Source organism: Phyllostomus hastatus, unplaced genomic scaffold (assembly GCF_019186645.2).
Source record: "Phyllostomus hastatus isolate PE091 unplaced genomic scaffold, TTU_PhHast_1.1 phas_contig_159, whole genome shotgun sequence".
NCBI lineage: Eukaryota > Metazoa > Chordata > Mammalia > Chiroptera > Phyllostomidae > Phyllostomus > Phyllostomus hastatus.
The window spans coordinates 15,553,847-15,575,000 of record NW_025333640.1 but is presented as its reverse complement, the minus strand read 5'-3'; the positions used below and the strand labels follow the sequence as shown (position 1 = coordinate 15,575,000).

The window sequence follows — 21,154 nt, the reverse complement described above, 5'->3', positions numbered from 1 at the left end:
TCTGCACTTCTCATGTAGGTCCACATCTTATCAAACACTGCAATTTTAGATCTCTGTGGGAAAAAAAAGGTACCAGGTACAGTTTAGAGGTGGCCCTAAAAGTATTTGTCAAAACACCAAGGGAGGCAGTACTGTTCAAAACAATCATAGATGGTACAGAGAACATGGATGTCTTCATCACTTAACATTTAATCTTTTGTAATCCTGTCATTTTGTCAATAAATTTCCTTTATATTTACAAGAACCTCATTTGTCATTTTGTTATGGCACATTTTAGCTGTAAACAAAATATTGCACACCCAAGAAGCCATCTGAAATGGTGATACACCAAAATAAGTCGAAAGAATGCTACACAGTACCTCTAGGAATAATTCAAGCTAGGAGACAGGCAGGATATCTTCACTGTTAACTGCTTAAACATTCTATTATTAACTAGTTGCAGAACAGGAGTCTATGTCACATTAATTGGTCTGGCATACAAGTGGTAAGATCCTAATGGAGTGCCCATTGTGTATGGAAAAAGGAAATGCAAGAAGCCTCTATTAGATCCTGACTCAAATGCTTCTGGAATAACACTGTTTTGTATTTTTTTTAAAGAAAGATCATTTAGGCATTGACATTTTCTTTTAATTAAAGAGAAACTTTTTATTTTGAATATTGAAACAACCAAAGTACTCTTCATTACAGTGTATACTAGAAAATAGAGTGTTCTATGAGTGACAGATACGAAAGAAAGGCGGCAGCAGTATAATTGAGGAGGTATTTATCTTAAAAATTAATTGACTCAAAAGCAAAGGTAGACATCAAAAATCATTTAGTGCTTTATTCATAGTAAAAAGGGAAGCTGAGCATAAGAGTTGAAAAGTTAGTTTTTGAATATCCTCTTATTTTTCTGCTCACATTTTTTTCAACTGACTTTAATCCCTTTGGGTAGGTGACTCTAAATAACCCCTTTTGTTATTCTAATACAGGAAGTTTGAAATGGAAACTTGAAATTGAAAACTTACTTTTAAGATTCATGAGGTTTTTGGCCTTTATATTTGTATTTTACTCTAAGGAATTTAAAAATATGTAGCCTTTGTCTTAGAGAAGGCACGAATAAATCAATTCATTATAAGTGGCCATAATGTAAATAAAAATTTGTTTAGAATGCTGCCCTAGGGATTAAGGCAGCTCTACAAATATTACTCTATTTTGGTGAAAATTGGAGGTTAAGTGTAAAGTACAAAGTTGATTTGTATCACTAACATTTACAATACATGGACAGTGGGAGGTGCTCAGATGTCAGCTGCATTTCTTCATTGTCTCTCTCTAAATAGGGACTGACTGCTACAATGAGACAGCCTGTGGACCATGGCAACCCAGTGGTCCATGCTATGAGAACACCCAAACATCCTGTTAAAAGGGTGCTTTCACTCTAAATTTATAAAAGTTATTAATAACAATTCGATCATCCAATGATTCCTCTGCAACATTCTTAAACTTATTTCTATTTCTAAACCACAGCCCTTCTTGAGATAACAGGTTGGAAGCTGTACTACCAACTGAACCAGACTGCCTCTCTGTTGCAAAAGCACTTCTGTAAGAGTGAAGCTCCACTAGGACCCAACTTCAGCTAGCTGAGGAAAACTGTTTTTTAGGTTTACATGTGAAGTTTACATGTTAAAGCAAAGACAACTCTTCCTTCTTTTAGGGAGTATGGGGAAGTTAATTCCTCAGGCTGGAAGGTTCCATTGCATTTTGTTGAGGAGATGAGTGAGGCCTCAGTAAGTGGAGAGAAATGATCACTGTGTCAGGGTGACACCCTTGACATCCCTGTGCTTCCCAAGGAGTTAAGACTCTGAACATGTTTATCCAAATCTTTTTCCATAGTTCAATATTATTATAAAAGGCACATCAATTTGACTAATGTATCACATAAAGTAACAGTGTGGAATTTTAAAATTGACTTAAAGAGGAAACATGCCTATTGTCTAACATTGCTGGGGAAACATTCCTTATAAACTCAACACATCTGATGTGGTTATATCAAAGAAAAAGATCTTGTCTGTGAAAGAAACCAATAGTCATTTTAATTTAGTTATAGTTCTTCCCCATATAGAGTAATACATCCATTAATTTTTCTACCGAATAAATAAGCTTTTTCATCCTTAGGGGAAAATGACATTTTAAAGGAAACAATAATTATCTCCATGAGACACAATCAAGGATTTGTAGGAAATGAAGGTGCAGCATTCCACATCATTTTGACCACTTAAGCTGTTAATTCTTGTACAGTTCACTGTCAAAAAATTATATTTATCCCCAATGTCTAATAAATATCAAAATACCTTCTCACAATGTCAGCAGTATATTTTTCACTAGAATGAAAGTCTTAATAATTTCCCAGTATAAATGAGGTCCAAACAGCAAGAGATTTCCAAATGCCAGACATGATTCTGAACCAGGAGCGCCTCCACAGAGTTTTTTAGAACTGTGCTCCCCATTGTGATACTTTCTAGATTTCACTTCAAATATGAATAGATACTTTTCATGAAAACCTCCTCTTTTTTCCTACAAATATTATATTATCTGGGGTAGTATAACCACTAATAAGAAGGTGACTCTATCTGTGAGTGGGTGAACTTTACCTATGGCCTCATAAATATAAAGATTAGAGTGCCATAGTGTGAATTAATAACCTCTATTTCTAGTCTGTGTGGTTGACATTCTATAAAAATTTAATTGTCCTTTCTTTAGCGTTTTATTCTTTTGGCTGATTCTTTATCTTTCCTCTGGAACTCATAGCACGACCCATTGTTTCATTACAGATGCCAGGAGACTTGCAAACCATCCCTGCAAACTTCTAGAGTTGGCAGGCCAAAAAGTATTGCATATAAGTTTTATTCCACATTCTGTAGTGTTTACAAATCTACAATCCCTACAAAATGCTTCCATGTTTATGAGCTATAGTCACCTATTTGAAATCAGAATTTTAAAAAATCACTAACATACACTGCAATTTTAACCCTTAATAGTTGGATTCTCCCTCCATTAGAGTGCCTCTGTTTTACATTTTTTATTAAGATGAAACTTCCAACATAACATATAGTCAAGTCGAGTCGAGGGAATCAATATACAAAGTCGATTCCTTGTCACTTTCTGTGTTGTGTGTCATTAGAAGTTTTCATCATCCCACTTTCAACCTTTTTTTAAATGAAGTTGAAATAATGCTTACTTTGAAAGCTTTACTTCAATAGTTTGCATAGCCATGTATGTTAAATGTGAGTGGTTTTTAAATGTAAAAGATGATAAAATTATTTTTGTAAAAGTATTACCAAAAAAGCCATAGTAGAAGAAAAGCATGTAGCCTTATTCTGCAGTCTGGACAGAAGTTAAAAAGTCAGTGAAGGAAAGAACAGAGTGTTTAGAGAAATAAGAGAAAATATAAGAAAGCTTTACAGTTTCATGAACTAGGAGGAAAAAGTGTCAAAACATTTTTTGCAGAATGATATTAAATATTGCACAGTTCTCACCAAGCATGAAAACACACACACACATTTCAATTTGGCCACAAGGGCATTAAAAGGCCATTTTCACAAAGACTTACAAGGGAGATCAAATTTGAAAGGAGAGAGGAGGAAGTGGCCATAATGGAAACAGGAAGGCCCTAGTAAACAAATTCATTAACTTGCCAGCTGAGGGAAAGGAGAAAGAGAAGATAAAGGAGAGAACTGTTCTGAGGATGGTTCGAACTTAAGGCAAAGTTGAGCCTTGACTGAAAGCTCGAGTCCACAGAGATGAAAAGACTAGAGACGTTATTAAAGTGAAAGTTTCAGAGTAATGTCTTGGGCAATTGGAAAGAGATGTCAAAGACCCAGGTGGAGATATTAGCTTTACAAAAATAGAGATAACTCTTCCTATGATTCTGGTAGAATAATACCTTGAAGAAAGAATAGAGTTGTGTTGGTCAATGGAAGAGCTGAATCTGTGTTTCAGGAGCAGAAGTACGAAAGATTGAATAACTTGCCTCAGTTAGCATAGTTTGTTAACCCTAGAAGAACCAGGAATAAGGTTTGGATGTCCTAACCTTCCTTACACATGTATATACATTGAGCCATAAGAATACTCAAGCATGGCCCTGGATGGTGTGGCCCAGTGAACTGAGTGTGGGCTGAGAACCAAAGGGTCACCAGTTCTATTCCCAGTCAGGGCACATGCCTGGGTTGTGGGCCAGGTCCCCAGTGAGGGCCAGGTCCCCAGTGAGGGCCATGTGAGAGGCAAACATACATTGATGTTTCTCTCCCTCTCTTCTCCCTCCCTTCCCCTTTCTCTAAAATTAAATAAAATAAAACCTTAAAAATGATTAAAAAAAGAACACTCAAGCATGGTTTAGATAAATGATATCTGTGAAGAAGAAAAGGTCACTTGACAATCTTACCAAATTTAGAGAAATTCAGTTAGATGTTTATGTATAGTTTGTTGATAAGTCAAGTGAGGCTTAAATAAATTAGATTATTACCAAAAGTAAAGCTGAGTTACATCCTAGAGTTCTTATTAACATTTTGAAATTACTTTCAATTGTCAAAACTATAGAGTCAGGTTAATACATATATTATTAATAAAATCATATGCTCCTGATAGTTTTGTTTGAAAAACAGTGTTTTTAAAGTTTAAAATATAATTGGCATTTCCATGTTTTCATTCCCTTATGAATGGTAAGTTATATCAATGAATTCTCTTATTAATTACATGTGTGTATTAACTACATATGCATGTATGTGCATATAATGTAAATTGGCAAAGCAAGGGGAAGAGCAAGTGATCCCCTATGACCACATTTTTAATTTTTAATAGGTTAAGCAATTGACCCATTCAACCTATTGCAGACAGATAACATCTTGAGTATGATCAATGAATTAGACAAAGTATCTCATATTATCTTTGTGGATTACATGGAGAGTTGCAGTTAGCAGAACTAGGTAGGCTTATAATTAAAATATCGATCACACCTAAAGAATATTGGTTATTTATATCAACAGGGAAATACCACTGACTCCTTAGCCCCATTGTGTTCAATATTTCAGTCAATTTGGATAAGGATGTAAATGGCAAATGTTTCAAGGTTACAAATATTTTTATGATAGATGAGAGAATCGATATTTCAATTTTATGAGCATGCACAAAGAAGCCAAAAACCAAGGTGAAATTTAATAGGAATGAATGCAAAATCTAGCATATGGCTTCAATCAATTGCATATTCACAGAATGGAAGACAAGAGGCTTACAATAATTCATATTGAAATCACCCAGGTTTTCAGCAAACAACTTTAGGGCAAGCTAATGTGATTCAGTTACCACAGAAGCTAACAAACTTGAAGCTATTTAAATAGAATTATGGAGTCTAGATAACAGAGTTGTAATTTCAAATACCTGGAGGGCTAAGCAGGAAACGAGAGTGAGTGAAAATGACAGGAATGGGTTATATAATAGAGAACAGTGCGACAATAGTGAAAACAGAGCACGTTCTTTAGGTAAAGGCATTTTCCACCTTTCTTTCATTTTTTGAAATGTAAACACTGTATTTCTTGAAGAAAGTAAGTGTCCAGGTTGAAATTGGGCTGAAATCTGAATTTTCAGATACCGGTTAAGATCCTTTATAGGTAGACTAGATCACCCTGTATATCTAGATAGAAAAACCTACATTCAAAATATGTAGAGAACAGCCCTGGCTGGCGTAGCTCAGTGGATTGAGCTCGGACTGTGAATCAAAGCATCGCAGGTTCGATTCCCAGTCAGGGCACATACCTGGGTTGCAGGCCACGGCCCCCAGCAACCACACATTGATGTTTCTTTCTCTCTCTCTTTCTCCCTCCCTTCCCTCTCTAAAAATAAATAAAATCTTAAAAATCTTAAATATATATATAGAAACCAGGATGAAGGGTATAAAAATATAATTTAATAAAGAATTCCAGTTCAGAATTCTTAGGTTAAGGGATAAGAAAACTTAAGAAAGATGGAGTTTTTTTTTCTGTGTTTGATGCATCTGACGTATTAAAAAGAAAGCAATGACTAAAGTCAGAACTCAGATAGGATTTTTACAGTACTTGCCCTTCTATGATGGGCTTGTTTCACTTCACATACTATATTCTCAAATTCATTCATGTTATAGCACATGGCAGGGGAGACAGGAACCAATCCCTTGGACAGCCTCCCCCAAAGGAAAAATCACTGAACCCACACTCCAACCTTCCCTCCCCAGGCAGAAGTGGGGAGTTGCAGGTTTTCTCCTGCTTGCTCCTCACTGAGGTGGAGGGGAGGGTCTATGACCAGTGAGTGTTCCCCGTGGTGGAACAAAGGAACTAGTTCCCCAAACCAGTGTCTTTCTTGTCAATGCTTTGATTCAGGCAAGATAGAAATCAGATCCTCAGGAAGCCACACTGCAAAGTCAGAAGCTGGACGTACAATCCAGTCTCCCTCTCTCCCCAGGGAGAAACCAAGAGCTGGGTGTTTCCTCCCAGTTGCTCTGCACTGCCCGGGGGTGGGGATAGAGGGGTTGGGGAGTGGGCTGGGGAGGAACTGTGGTGAGTGAGTACCATGAATTTCCTACTGGGTTTGACCTGGCTGGTGTTGCACTGGTTTGGTCTGTAGGAGCCTCTTCACTGGTGCTGGATTCCTCACAAAGAGAACTGGTCAGTGACTTTGAGTCAGTGTGTCTTCATGGAAAAGTAGGGTCTTTTCATCCCAACATTTTCTTACACTTCCTCCTGGCTCTTTCTTCTCTTCTCTGAATAAAATCTTAAACATTGTATTTTGGGGGGGACCCTTACATTATTTGGAATTGCCAGTTACCATATGATTCCTAAAAATGCATTTCCATGTTAAAATAAGCAGCCACCATTACTAGCAACTTGTTTCTGATAATCACTCAATATGATCTGGGGCATATATGCTGGAAACATGAACTGTAAATTATTTAGTATCAAGTTTTTCTTCAAAATCATCTAGTTAAAGAATTCTCAGCACTTTACCCATGATAATTATATTTAGTTCAGGTTTAATTCCTGTATATTTAAGTGATTGCACAATTCTATTTCTCTTCTCTGCAGAGATTGGGGACTGGGTTTATTACCATGGCAACTAGTGTGAGACATCCAGCAGAGCCAGCAGAAACGATTCTCTTACATAAGCACAAAAATAAAGTGAACTGAACACTACTAAGTCATCTGAAACACCTTGCACAGGTTCATACTGAAATTCATCCTCTCTGAGGCACCTAAATAGGAGTTTTGGTAGAGTTTGGAGACCAGAGATTAATCTCCAGTTATTTCTCCATTGTTTGGACTTTTTCTGCTAGAATAATCATCTTCCTGGTCTGATGATAGTGTGAATAGGACCATTTTCTCTTGAATATGGACAATACTAGAAAGCCTCCTGTAATCTGATCAGAGTGAATTGAGTCCATCCAGTGGATAATGTGAGCTCTCATTGCCCCTGTGTTTGTTAAGGGTGGTCTTTAGATGAAGTGCCTGGTGGATAGCGCACTGACTTTCGCTTAGCATGGCTGTGGAGAGGAAAATGACCAAATTAACCTATTTGCCTGGGGAGCGGAGACAATTTCACCATGATCATAATTCAGCAAGCAGACATACCCTGTTTTTCCTTCCATACCACTCTGAGCACAGAGAACCCAATTCAATACAGTCCCTCACACACTTATAGTCCTATGCATTTGGGAACTACTGAATGAACTGCAGGGTCTTTAAACTGAATACTAAATTTTAAAGGAAACATTGGCAAAATCTTCTAAAATTTTGACCTTTCCTACACTGTTAAACCAGCTACATTCAGCTGAACTGATGGAGCATAGGCTTTCCCCAGGCAACCTGGGCATGATGTATCTTTAAAGTCTTTAAGAACTCAATACTGTCCCCTGGTGCTTTGTGGAGTGGTAAGAAAAATGAAAATGTCAGAGGAAGGAAAACTGCCAGCCAGAGAGGAAATGATTTCCACGTGTCCTGGTTCATCGAGTGAAGCCTTGGGCATGTGGAGGTGTCAGCTGTGCAGATTGTTATGCAATAATCAAGCTTCCAAAACTTAGGAAGGAAAGTCTGTAACAGATATGACCATGCCATGGTCGACTTACAACACTTCCATGTAGTGTTATTTATTGTTAATGTATTCACACTCAGCATTTATTTAATACCTAGTATTTTAGAAGCCACTTAAATGGTTAAGTTTGAGTGAAAGGTTCATAAAGGGTCTATGCAGATATTACTAACATAAATATATTAGTGATATCATATTAGTAATGTATGGTACATTATACATTATGCACACATGCATGTATACACATACCTGTGTATTATACATACATATGTACAATGTATAATGTACCATAAATAGTAATCACCATATTTACTAATGGTAATTTACTACCATTTACTAATGGTAATTAGTAAATACCATTAGTAATACCATACAGTCATGTATGACTATACATACACTCTATCTCCACAATATTTAAAAGATATAAAATGTATGTACATACATATTCATATGTAGAAATCTAGAATTACATATACACATAATCATGTATACAAAACTAGAAGTATATATACATGTATCTGCCTGCATGGAAATATGTGATATATAAGAAACAATGGCAGATAAATCATTAACTATACCAGAAGCAATGAAATAACTACCATAGTGAGTAAAAATCTATTCAATAGAATAAGAGTAAAGGAAGCACGCTGTATTGTTGCTGAAGACAATCAGTAACTGGAACAGAATGTAACTTTAATGAAATAGTATTTAAAGTATTTCTATAGGATAGCTGTTATATAATGGTTCATTTTTACTTATATTTCAATCAGTGTTTTTATATGTAAATATAAATAGGTGCTTCTTATGCCACAGAGGGAGTTGAAAAAAGTTGCTGCCTTAAAAGTATAATCTAAATTATTATAATTCTTTGGTAATTATAATTATTATATAGTAAATCATATGTGTGATCATATATGATCACAAGTTATATACACATGTAAGGAAAACTTCAAACTATTCCTTACATTCAGGTAAAGAACATCTCCATTAATACTATTTGTCTATCATCTATATTATTTGTAAATTCTGAAAACTCTATAATGTGGGGTAACAATGGTATAGTCTCATGGATTATTATGAGACCACATTTATCTTCTGAGAATGGAATAATTAACTTCACTAAATAAGAAGGGGAATACCTTTATTCTGATGATGGTTTAGACTGGCTTCCTTCCAAAGTCAGCATATCTAAAGCAGGTCACTTATTCAGAAGATACACTCTGTCCCTCAAACCCTCCCCCCGCCACCCCGGGAAGAGAACTGGAAGAAATAAATGACTGTAGTGTGGGAGATTTGGAAGAGGCACGAAAAAGCACTTTCTTCTGTAGGTTAATAATTGAGCTTCATGGATTGACAGGCCAATGATAGGTTTCTATATAGAAGTCATTTCCTATTGCTCAAATCTAAGTTTCTGTAGGAATACAATGCTGACAGGTCTCTGAAATCATTTTCTACTCAGACTGATCTAAGATCTGTCCTCTTATTGAGAAGTTGAATTATCAAAAATGTGAATGTCTAAAAATAGTGGTTTATAATTGAAAGCCTAATTCTTTCTTAATTATAGGTATGCTACAGTGGCACTCTATAATCAGGGATGTTCAGCAGCTCCGAATTGAGTCAGGTTTTATCATTCACTCTGTACAAGGATGTATATGGGCTCCACAGCTGTGGATCCTGGCGAAGGAAAATGTTGGGTCTTTTTCTTCACACCTCTTGGTGGTTGGTTACAAGACTGTCCTCCACTTACTGTCTAGCAGAAACAAAGTAAATGTTTCATTCTCATGTTTGCTTCACTGATTATCACCGATGGAATGCTTTTAAGTTAAAAAATTTAAAACTTAAATCACAATCCTAAAACTAATGCACACTCACTGAATTCACTAAAACAATATTAACATAACACAGTTTATTGTTAAATTATTTAACTGATATATGAAAATATGTTAGGCTTAAATTGAGTAAATGACATTACCTTAGGACCAAACAGATAGATCTGTATAGACAAGATGAAATATTCATCTCATAATTTGACATAAGTAAGGTGCTTTCATCCACCCAAAAGATATAATTTTAGGGCACATTAATATTGAGACAAAAAACTATAAATTCATAATTCTGTTTTAAAACTGGACATTTCATCTCTAAATGGTCTTAAAAATTATTTTCTTCATTCTTTCACTAGTTATATATCTTTAAATTTTCAACAGTGACCCAACTTCTCAAATCAAATTCACCAGTGGCTAAATCCAAAGCTCTTGCTGTAGTAAAAGCAGAAACATGGTTTGATAAACTTTGTGAAAGTAGAAAATTTTAAATTAAATGAGTAATAAAATCCCTAGTTGTAAACAGCATGTAAGAAGCAAAAAGCTATCAGTAGAGCCAGAATAAGCAATAGTAGGAAATAGAAGATAACTATTAGAACTTTGAATATTAGCAAATGGTAAAAATGGTGAAAACTTTTTCTTCTATGTGTAATTAGCTGTCCTGAGTCTGAACGTAAGTGTTGCAGATGTCCAGAGGACAAAGCACAGTACGTCTCTTCTCTGGCTTTGGCCCACTCCATCTATACCTCTCCTTTCCTGGCAGGTTGGGCCCCATGATAATCAATCTGCCAGCTTTCACCCTGACTTGAATCTACCTTACAGGATCCCCAAATGTGCCTAGAGACAAAGGACATTTAAGAGAGAAGATGACCCAAGATGTGTGGTGAATGTTAATTTCAGGAATAGAAGCAAGGCAAATAGCCTTTGAAATAGTTTTCACTATAAACTTAGGAATTCAGCCACCAAGGAAGTTGAGAAAAGGCTGCTGCCTTTGAAAGTATAGTATAAATTATAGTATAGTTTAAATTATTGCAATTCTTTGGTAATTATGAATCTGATATAGTATAACATATATATGATCAGAAATGATCATAAATCATATATGCATGTACATACATACATTCATATGTACATGCAAATAAATCCATATATACATATATGGAAAATATCTAATTAGTCCTTTCATTCAGGCCAAAGAACAAAGATATAGCTTAGGATTTAAGTGAAAAAAAAAAGTTAATGAAAATCAATTATATTTTGCTTTTGTAATGTTTATGAATTAGGTTTATTTTATTCAATATTTTACATAGTGCTCTGTAAAAATAAATTGTTTTTTTAATAAAGAATCTGTTGCCCTGGCTGGTATGGCTCAGTGGATTGATGGCAGGCTGTAATCTGGAGGGTGGCTGGTTTGATTCCCTGTCAGGGCACACACCTGAGCTGTGGGCCAGGTCCCTAGTGGGGGCCATGTGAGAGGCAACCACACATTGATGTTTCTCTCCCTCTCTTATTCCTTCCCTTCCTCTCTCTCTAGAAATAAGTAAATAAAATCTCTTAAAAAATAAAGAATCTGTCTTTCAATCTTCATATAATAATTCAAGATACTTTATGTGAAAAAGTTTGAGACTTGATGTATATGATCAGAAAGCCATAGAATCACAGAAAATGTTCTTGGGAGTCAGAAACAAAATTAAGATTGTCCTCAGTATTATCATCATGGTACCCAATTATCAAACATTTATACAGTTAACAAAACTACTCATAATTACTTATAATTTATCAGCATCATTTTATTTAGTCCAACTTCAAGAAACAAACCTTTTGTGTACATAATTTTGCAAATCATAATCATGTTGTATTAGTTTAGTAGAGGACTTAACATAGCAAGCTCCTATTCACTTTGGTGATGTGCACTGTTATATTAGCTTCTCTTTGTTGGTACAAACAGAATAAATAACGTGACTTTTCAGTACTTTTGAGCCCATACCCTCTTTCTCTAGAAAAGGAGAAGCTCACTACAGTGGTTTATGCATTGAAACTTAGCCACATTCAACCATTCCTTCTGAAGGGATTGGGCAGGAATGACGAAGCCCCGCCTGAATTTCTACCGTGATACTTCTCCAACAGTGCACAAACAAAACAGAACATAAGGCAGCAGAATAAACCCAGAGACCTTTCTCTCCAAGGAAAAAACTTAGTAAATGCAAAAGATCTTTTAGGAGTAAGTGGCCTCTGCACACTTAACAGCTACCTGAATTTGGGCAAATCCTCAAATTTATCTGAGCTTCAGTTCAGTAATGTGTAGCATAAAAACAAAAATCACTGCCCTAGTAGAGAGAAATATTTTGAATTTCAAGGATATAATGCATGAGAAATTGCTCTGGGAAACTATATTAATGTAAGTTATTAGTTTACCTAAATACTAAACATAACTTATCTAATACTCTGGGGAAGAAAAAACTCCACAATCCACATATTATGTCAAATATATATTCAAACATATATACATATATTTAAATAAAAATGTATATATGCACATATATACACGTACAAATATCATACAACCATGGTCTCTATGGAATTAGTGCACTGAAATACCAAAATACATGAGTAGCAGCATCCTTTTGCCCACATCATCTAGCTTTCTCATCTTGTCTACTAGAGATTAGCATATTTTGGCATCTTGGTAATTACAGCATGCTTCTATGATTGACTTAGCTTAGACATACTAAATGCCCTGGGAATTCGAATGTGCCATAGTTGAGAGTAGTAGGTACTATTGTTGTCCAGACAAACCAATGACAGTAACAGATTTATACTCACCTAGAAGAGAATGTCTGGGAGGAATTAAGATTATTTTAACCATATTCATAGTGCTAAGTAAACCATAAACTACGATATAACAGGCTACTGTCTCATTCACAGGTCTCATTTATTTCAAAAGGAAGGAATAGTAGTAAAATACATAAATTAAAGTAAGCCCTATTGGGATGCAAATAATAAAAATGCTTCAAAATGCACTTCTAATTAAGAATCATGTTCTTATTTATTCTAACAAGAATAAATTCTAATTTATTCTAATTTATTTCAATAGATTCATTGTTATGATCAAGTTAGTGCACTGTTACATTAATAGGGTTTAAACACATATTGCATATATGTTCAGAAGAGAGTTAATCAGTATCAGGACATTCATTCGCAGAACTGCATTGAGGTTACAGTAGCTGCACTTGCACTGCAGTGCCCACTGAAAGCATTAAGCCTCTATACCAGCCACATATCCAGGTTATTATCTATTATCAGCTGTGACAAGCCCCGGACCACTCTTTTCTCCCAAATTATCTTCAGCCCAGCTGAAGTTATTTGGCAGAAGCGATGAGGGACCGATGTAGCATGGGGCAGTCTTAAAAATAATAAAACCTATTACTTCAACTAAAAGTTGAAGTCCCAATCCTAATTCTGGAGTAAACTGGCCCAGTCCTCACTCAAACAGACTCAGATACATTTGAAGATATTTGTGTATTACCAGAGATCATCATTTGTCATATATGTTAGCTTAAGACCTTAGTTTATCAGCTGTATTTAAACACTTTAATAGAATGAGTTCTTATATAGAGATGGTATAATGAAATAAAATTTTACCAACAGTAGGTTATTTGGCTTGTCCTATAAAATAGACCATGAGGCCACCAATTTTTTAAAAAAAATATATTATAACTTTGGTGTGCATTTAAAAAATCCGAAGGTCTTTATTGGCCTTTTCTTGAAGGATTTGACAGAAAATTCAGAATTTTCACATATAAACATAATCTGTTTCCTGATACAGCATTAAATAACTGATTTAAAAGTGAGTCTTCAACTGAAAACTATATGCTATAAATGACAGTCATGCTTATTTAAAATCAAGCCAAAAACAACACCATTTTGTTTTAAAAATAATGTCAATCTATACTTCACTTTGCTTCGGTTTTCTTCTGAAAGTACAATCAGATTTTATAAAACTAAGATTTCATTGCAATGTCGTGTTTTTAGACAAAGGAGTGAGGAATCAGAAAACCAATGGAGTCAGGGCTAAGGACGGGGCAGGGAAGGAGGGGGACAGAGACAGGGTCAGGAATGGAAATAGAGAGAGAGGTGGTGGTCACTTTCACACAGACCATGGGAGGAGGCAAAGGGGGACGAAGTTTAAATAGGTTAAAATTTAAGAACAAAGGCAACAGTTACAAAGCAGAATCTCTTACCCTGAAAAACTCTTTAGTGGAGCCAGAGTCTAATGTCCCATAAGCAATTTCTGTTTGCTTAGAAAGATCCTCAGCACTCTCGATGGGAGACACCATCCTCTCTACTGTCAGGAAGGCAGCTAAGTTAGCCGTGTAGGAGGAGATTATGATCAGGGTAAAGAACCACCACACACCTCCAACAATGCGCCCAGAGAGGGATCTAATAACAAGTATGAAATGGATTTGTAAAGTGGAATGAATGACCTAATAAAAAAAACAAGTTAGCAGTATTATGCAAATATTGACTTATAAAGGAATATTTCACTTTATACTTTTTAATATATCTACTACTTAAAGAAACTGGAAACTATTAAACATTCTGGGCAAGGAGTACAGATTAACTAGATTTGATGAGATACCCAGAGGTGAAAACTTCAGATTCCTGAAATTCTTTCATACTTATAATGCCCAAATCTTTGATGGTATGGAATCTCATAACAAAACAATTTCAAGAAATGTGCATATATAATTCATCCAATGCTCACATTACTTTATCTACTTGTGGCATAAGCAAACATGTACAAGAGAATCTAAGATCACCAGCAATACTCAGAACAATGTTGACAAACAAAACCAAATATTAAAAATTAAAGAGTATGCACTACAGATTTATCTTTAAACACTGAAGAAACCCTTTAATTCAACCAATGAAGTTCCAATACCCTCAAAAAAAAGTCCAAAATTTCATTAGTTTTTTTGTGTGTGTGTGCCAAAACCTGGATTTTAATACTGTATAGAAGATGGGAAAATGATGCTACAAACACAGGTATGAAACAAAGTATAATTCTTAATGAATAAAAATGAAATGCCTTATGCATGGCCTGTTATTACCCTGTTCCTTTGTGCCTCCTGCTTAGGGAAAAAGAAAAAAGAAAACTGAAGGAATACAAACCAGACACTTAAAACTTTGCCAAGTTATAAGTTCCTAGTTTGAAATATACTGAAATAATAATATTCTGTGGTCATAAATTCTTACATAAATACTTTTTAAAAGCTTAATAGATTCCCAATAATTTACTTTACACCCTAGGTAGATAAATATAAATACATACATATAGAAATAGATGTATACTGTATTATTTTAAAAGATTTAGGGGGATACTACATATCTGAGTAATATTAACAAACAAACATAACATTTTTCTTTCTTGTTAATAACTCTGCTACATCTAAAATTTAGAGGTGCTATAGTGAAGAGGTAACATTTATAAAATTTAAAACATAATTGGCAATTTATGGCCTAAATCAAACTTCCTTACCATTAAAGTAAGAAATAGACTTTCTGATGAATCATAGACACTATATCAAATTATTGGGTAATATTAGTAGAATAAACCACCCGAGCAGTCAGGACAAAGAGAGGAAGTTAATTTTAAAGTAATTTTTTTAGATTAAAAAATATCTGTTGCTAAAATAAAAGAGCAAGAGAGAGAGAACAAGCAATGAAAGATAAAAAGAATGTCATTAAGAGCTTTTATCACAATCTCTAAGAGGTGCAAAGAATTAAATAAATATGGCAGGATGAAAATTAAACACCTCAATTGTATTCTCTAGAGGATATTAAATACACTTTAAATTTGGCAAACCTTTTATGTAGACACAGCTACTCTCAAAATGTTCACTATTTATTCCACAACAATGGAAGGTATAATTACATGGCATGTACCCTGCATTTAAGAGGGCACATTCAGTACCTGACTGCTCAAACCCCATAAAAAAAATTGATTACATGGTGACTGCTGTTGACACTATGCATTGCATGTTAATTTGAAATATATTTGAGAATCATTTTTGTAAGTCATTCTATTCTGACTGTAAAATAGACACAAGATAAAGGTGTAAGTTGTTCTCTAATGCAGTGTTTAAATCACATTTAGGCAGATTAAATATGCTAATTTATTTAAAGTGTACAAGATAAATTTATTGGACTTATACATCACTGAGAACAGAAAATTCTTGATAATTTTATTATTTACTTGTTAATGTCTTCAAAGGAATGATTAATGCTTTTGAAAGAGTTCCTGTGAAATTTTATATAAAGGGGCAAATTTAATTTTGTTTTATGGTAACATACAAAAACAATTTTTCTAATTAAATACAAAACTTTCACCTCTCAGCATCTGCACTAAAGGAGCAAATAAATATAAGTATTCTAACATTTATTTTAATTCTCTACTAAACAGTTGTTTTAAAGTGGCATTTTGCTTAATACATTTCAATCCTTTATAGATGTTAAGGAAAAAAACAGAAGCAAGCAGGAGAATAAGTCAACTTTCGAGTATTTTACTCATAATTTTGGTGGTTCTATCTAGTCTTCAGAAATTTGTGAACATATTCCAAATTTCATTTCAGTCAAGTGAGCAATTCAATTCAATAAATCATTCTAGATTGAAATTTAAATGTCTTATTAATATTAATAATATACTTTCAGATCATATTTTACTTGAAAGAGATAAATACCTTTTAAAATATTTAAAGAGCATCTCTAAATTGATATGTACATTTCATGCATTGTTATTATTATAATTTTAGATGTTAAGCTTCTCTATTCTTTTCTAAACAGAGGTAAGCAATGATCATTTCATTTTAAATGCAGTTTATTTAATTTAAAAATCATTAAATTTTCCAATATTATGTAATGTGTTCAATTTGTAAATACACACAACATAAAATGAAAGATATATGCTTAAAAATTTTATTAAAGAGGGTTTGTCCATATATATTTGACCCCATATATATTTTGTGGCCCTCCCCCCTCCAAAAAAATGTCAATTGATAACAAGGACAAAATTCACTACCTAAAATCTTACCAGAAAATAAAAATTTTTGCATGTGAAATTGTAGTATCAAAAGCACACAAAAAAGATCATGTTTGAGGAAGCGGGCTTGTTGAGAATGAGAAGCAGTCTTGTACGTCCTGGTGGGCCCAAGAATAATGCAGATTGCTAAATGTGCCCTGTGCTCCAGCCCCCAGGTGTAAGTATGTTTCCTGCTCCTCAACAAGCACTAGACACCAAAATAACTACCTGCTTGATGAGCATGAGGCATGATGAACAAGGAGCAGGGTCCTTCTCTGGAACCAGATCAATATATCCTACCCCATAATGAGCCCCCATACACCTCTCCCTAATCACTCCACAGGCAGAGCATAGTTTATGATATTCTGTGATAACTGTCTTATATCTCAGGAATAGGGTAACATTATACTTCAGTAGTCTTCTTACTAAAGCTGGATCATTTCGTTATTATTTATGGAACAGAATGTCCTCTGAGATTCCAATTTGGTCAGTATTTTTCTTCCTCATTATTAGAAACTTCTCTTTCCATCTTTCACTTAAATCAGATAAACTATGAATCCTATATATCTTGCCAGAGATCATCAGAAAAAAATATATTTATATATATGCCATAAAAATACCATGGCATGCTTCTAATTCAATGTAGTTCCACAGAAAAGCCAAATAAAATATGATTAAATTAGGATTGTTTAGATCCATATAATTCATAAAAACTTGACCTACTATCAGAGAAGAAGTGATTGATAATTTCTAGATATATTTTTTCTTTTTCGCACTGGGTAGAGTATATAATAAAAAATTGCAAAAGATACAAATTTTTGAGCTCATACTGTTGTTTTAAATTAATCACTTATTTTCCCCCAAAGTGCCAAAAATTTAGCAATATAATGAAATAGTATTAGAAAGTCACCTCTTCTCCAGTTATTAAAATATCCCATAGAATCAAGGAAGGGTACTCAAACCCAAATTAAAATATGACAGCAGATAGATTGTCACTTAGGCTTTACATATGAAAGCAATCACACTAGAAACAGAATGAGTTATTCTTCAGAAGGGCAAGATATGACTGTCATTCTTGTTCATGTCTATAACATGAACACAAGCAATATGTTTTTGTGATATAGTTATCATATTACGCATTTTAGTACAGAAGTTAACATATCATAATAAGAGAGGTGTATGATTTTTTTCCATGATGTATGCATTATCATTCAATATGGCACACACTTTTATGACAATAAGCCATTATTATTACCCAACCATATATTTCTAGGTATTTGTAAATGCTATCATGTCCTTTTAATCCAGCATCCTAACCTTAAAAAAAAATTATAATCTCTCCCACACCATTTCCATGAACTAATGATGGGAAAATAAAAGAGATGGGATGTGTTCCAATGAAGGTTTTTAAAAAAAGCTCTTGCTTTTGTAGTTAATATGAAATATTGCCCATTTTCCCATATACAGGTCTGTGGATTAACACACAGATGGCTGTAAAATGAGAATATGCAGCAAAAACACGGTACCCCTCCAAGAAGGCATGGAATGATAGGAACCTTATGCATTTTATAGCCTCTCCATGGTGTGTATAATTTCACCAGGGAAATATAAGGTCAACATTCAAAGAACATTGCTCAAATATTTCACAGGCTTATGCCGATTTTAAGTATCTGTCCTTGAGTCTTAAACTGCTCGGACAGGGAATCAGCAGCTGCTTATTTCTTTAGAGTGAATTCATAAACACCATGAAGGTCCACTTGAGACCTAAAATGCACAAAGTTGAAGCAGGTGAGTAACCAACCTTGGCGAAATATCGCATCCTTGCTGCATAAAGGCACCCAAGGAAAACCAGAGACTATTAAAAATCCCAAATTCATTAGTTGATTCACTACTTTGTGTTTCTCTTCCATCTTCAAACTCCTCAGTGTGCCACTCGTAGGGGCTAAATCTGCTGACCAGGAATAAAACTACACTGACCCCAATGTAGGCAAAAACAATGCACATCCAGATCTCATAGGCTAAAGGATCAAGAAAAGAAAACACTCCCGGTTTGGACTTCTGAGGCTTCTTGATCATGATAGAGATCCCGAGGCTCATAAAGGGCTTTGAGAAGTCAATCACCTCTTCTCTCACAAGGGTAATAGTTAATGGAGCGATTGCAATATCAGCTTTCTGTAAGGGAAACAAAGGACAGTAATAGTACCTGGAGTCAGGGTCAGAAAGGAATCACGATTCATTACTGGATCAAAAGGGAAGGAAAGGAAATCAAGGAAATCGCCATAATTATTTTCCTGGTAGAGTCCCAGTAAAGAATAAACAAAAGGAGTGGTTTGTTCCCTGGATATCCCCTCTTTTCATAAATGTGTAGTAGACACATCTGGCTTGATTATGATAATTCCATCTTTATACTGCATCTATGCCTTTGCAGTTCTGAGCAACGTGTATGTCCCAGATGCTTCAAGACAGATGAAATTTTTGTCTCACCTAATCTGAAAGTTTGCTTCTCACTTCATCTTTAATCTTCAAATACTTATTACAAAGAAATAAGATCGTATTCCTAGAGTAATGTGGGAAGCCAACAACCCCAGACACAGGTACTTCGTAGGGGGAGGAGGCATTCCATCAACAACAGTTCTAAGTGAATGACTTTCTATGAGGAGAGCTATACTTACCCCATACACAAGTTCTCCAACCATCCCATTCCAAATTTTCGTGTCTGCATCCCTGGCCCCATACTTGCCATCCCCAACAATCGTCAGCTTGTACTTGAACCCACAATGTTTGGCGATTTCTGCAGCCAAGTCAACACAGTAGCCCTCATAGCGCTCATTGCCTTCAAGCATTTCATGATTTTTCTTCATCATAACATAGGGTGATTCCTACATGGAAAGACCATGCTTTAGTTGATAAAAATGGCTTTGCTATGTATTTACTCTCTGAATCAAATCTTCTAGTTTAATAATTACCGGTTAGCAAGAGACATTATAGAATATAGATGGAAAAGATTAATCATAAGCCTTCTGAAAAAGGTCCTCAAATATCTATCAATTTATTTCACTAACATGACTTGTATCTAGCCATACCAAAGTAAACAAGAGACTCAAAAGCACAAACTGTTGGCAAGTCCCCTTGTCATGTCTGTAATTCCTAGGATTTAAAGATGAAGAATTCTGCTCAACAGCTGTTTAATTCAACTCTGGACCCACCATGCTCTTATTCTATGGTAAGGCTATTCCAACACCAGGAACCTCATTCACCCAAAACCCTGGGTCACTGCTGCTTCACACACAGAGTTCATATAGAAGTCAGGTTGGCCAGTGCCATACAGACTGAAAAGATCATTGCCATGGTGAATTTCTGATTCTATCCTTTCGGACTTTAGGTTTTGCTTCTTCTATGAGATATAGTATCCTAGAATGATGCTACAAGGATAGCCAGAGAGTAGCTTCTGTCTGTGAACGTAAGAAATGAAAGCATGGAAGCATGAAAAAAAAAAAGGATGCAGCACAGCCCAATATTTTCTACTGAAAAGAGGCACCAAGGATATATGGAGTCTCAGTGAGACAGTTCTCAATGGTGTGATTAAGGCAAAAATCCTCAAATGTCTAACTTAGACTCATAGAGGAGTTTCTAAATGCCAACCAATGTTTTTATCCAAATGCTTGTTTTCCTTTCTATATTTCCTCCTTCTTATTGTTAGGATAATGATACCCACAAAATACTTTATCACTGCTTAGCAAAATAAAATAAAATTGTTTTGTTTACAAAATTATGAACTATTAGCAAACCCCATTTACCCTATTTCCTTTCACCAACAGCTTGCAATGATGATCTAATCCCCTTCCATCTATCCAACACCTAGATGTTCGAGATCTGGTTCAATTTATCTCGTGCATCAGTACACATTTATGTAGCACAGGCTAAGTGCCTACTACCATGTTGAGACTTGGGGGTGAAAAGGAGAGAGATCATTCTTGCCTTTAGGAGTTCATCTTTTATTATGAAGAAAGAGAAGTTGGTAGCAGTATTAAAACATGTAACAACTGGAAAGGTAAAAGGTTACCCACAATGGTATGGGAAGGGACAAGCGAAGCCCTTGAGCAAACAAAAAGTGCTCTTTAGGATTCTCTTCAGTTGTTCCCCCATAGATGCACCAGGTTAAGAA

General features: G+C 35.0%; 1 protein-coding gene across 6 annotated transcripts in view; it reads right to left on the bottom strand.

Moving 5' to 3' along the window:
* The window catches only part of GRIA2 (glutamate ionotropic receptor AMPA type subunit 2), a 128,644-nt gene that overhangs the window by 7,496 nt on the left and 99,994 nt on the right, over positions 1–21,154 (bottom strand). For all 6 annotated transcript variants that reach the window (XM_045831064.1, XM_045831067.1, XM_045831063.1 and 3 more), the window contains exons 10-13: positions 19,662–19,868; positions 18,791–19,161; positions 14,153–14,351; positions 1–53 (exon numbers count right to left, since the gene is read on the bottom strand). The exon at positions 1–53 is cut by the window's left edge and continues 195 nt beyond it. In XM_045831064.1, the coding sequence (XP_045687020.1) occupies positions 1–53; positions 14,153–14,351; positions 18,791–19,161; positions 19,662–19,868 (830 nt within the window). The remainder of the gene's footprint in view (positions 54–14,152; positions 14,352–18,790; positions 19,162–19,661; positions 19,869–21,154) is intronic.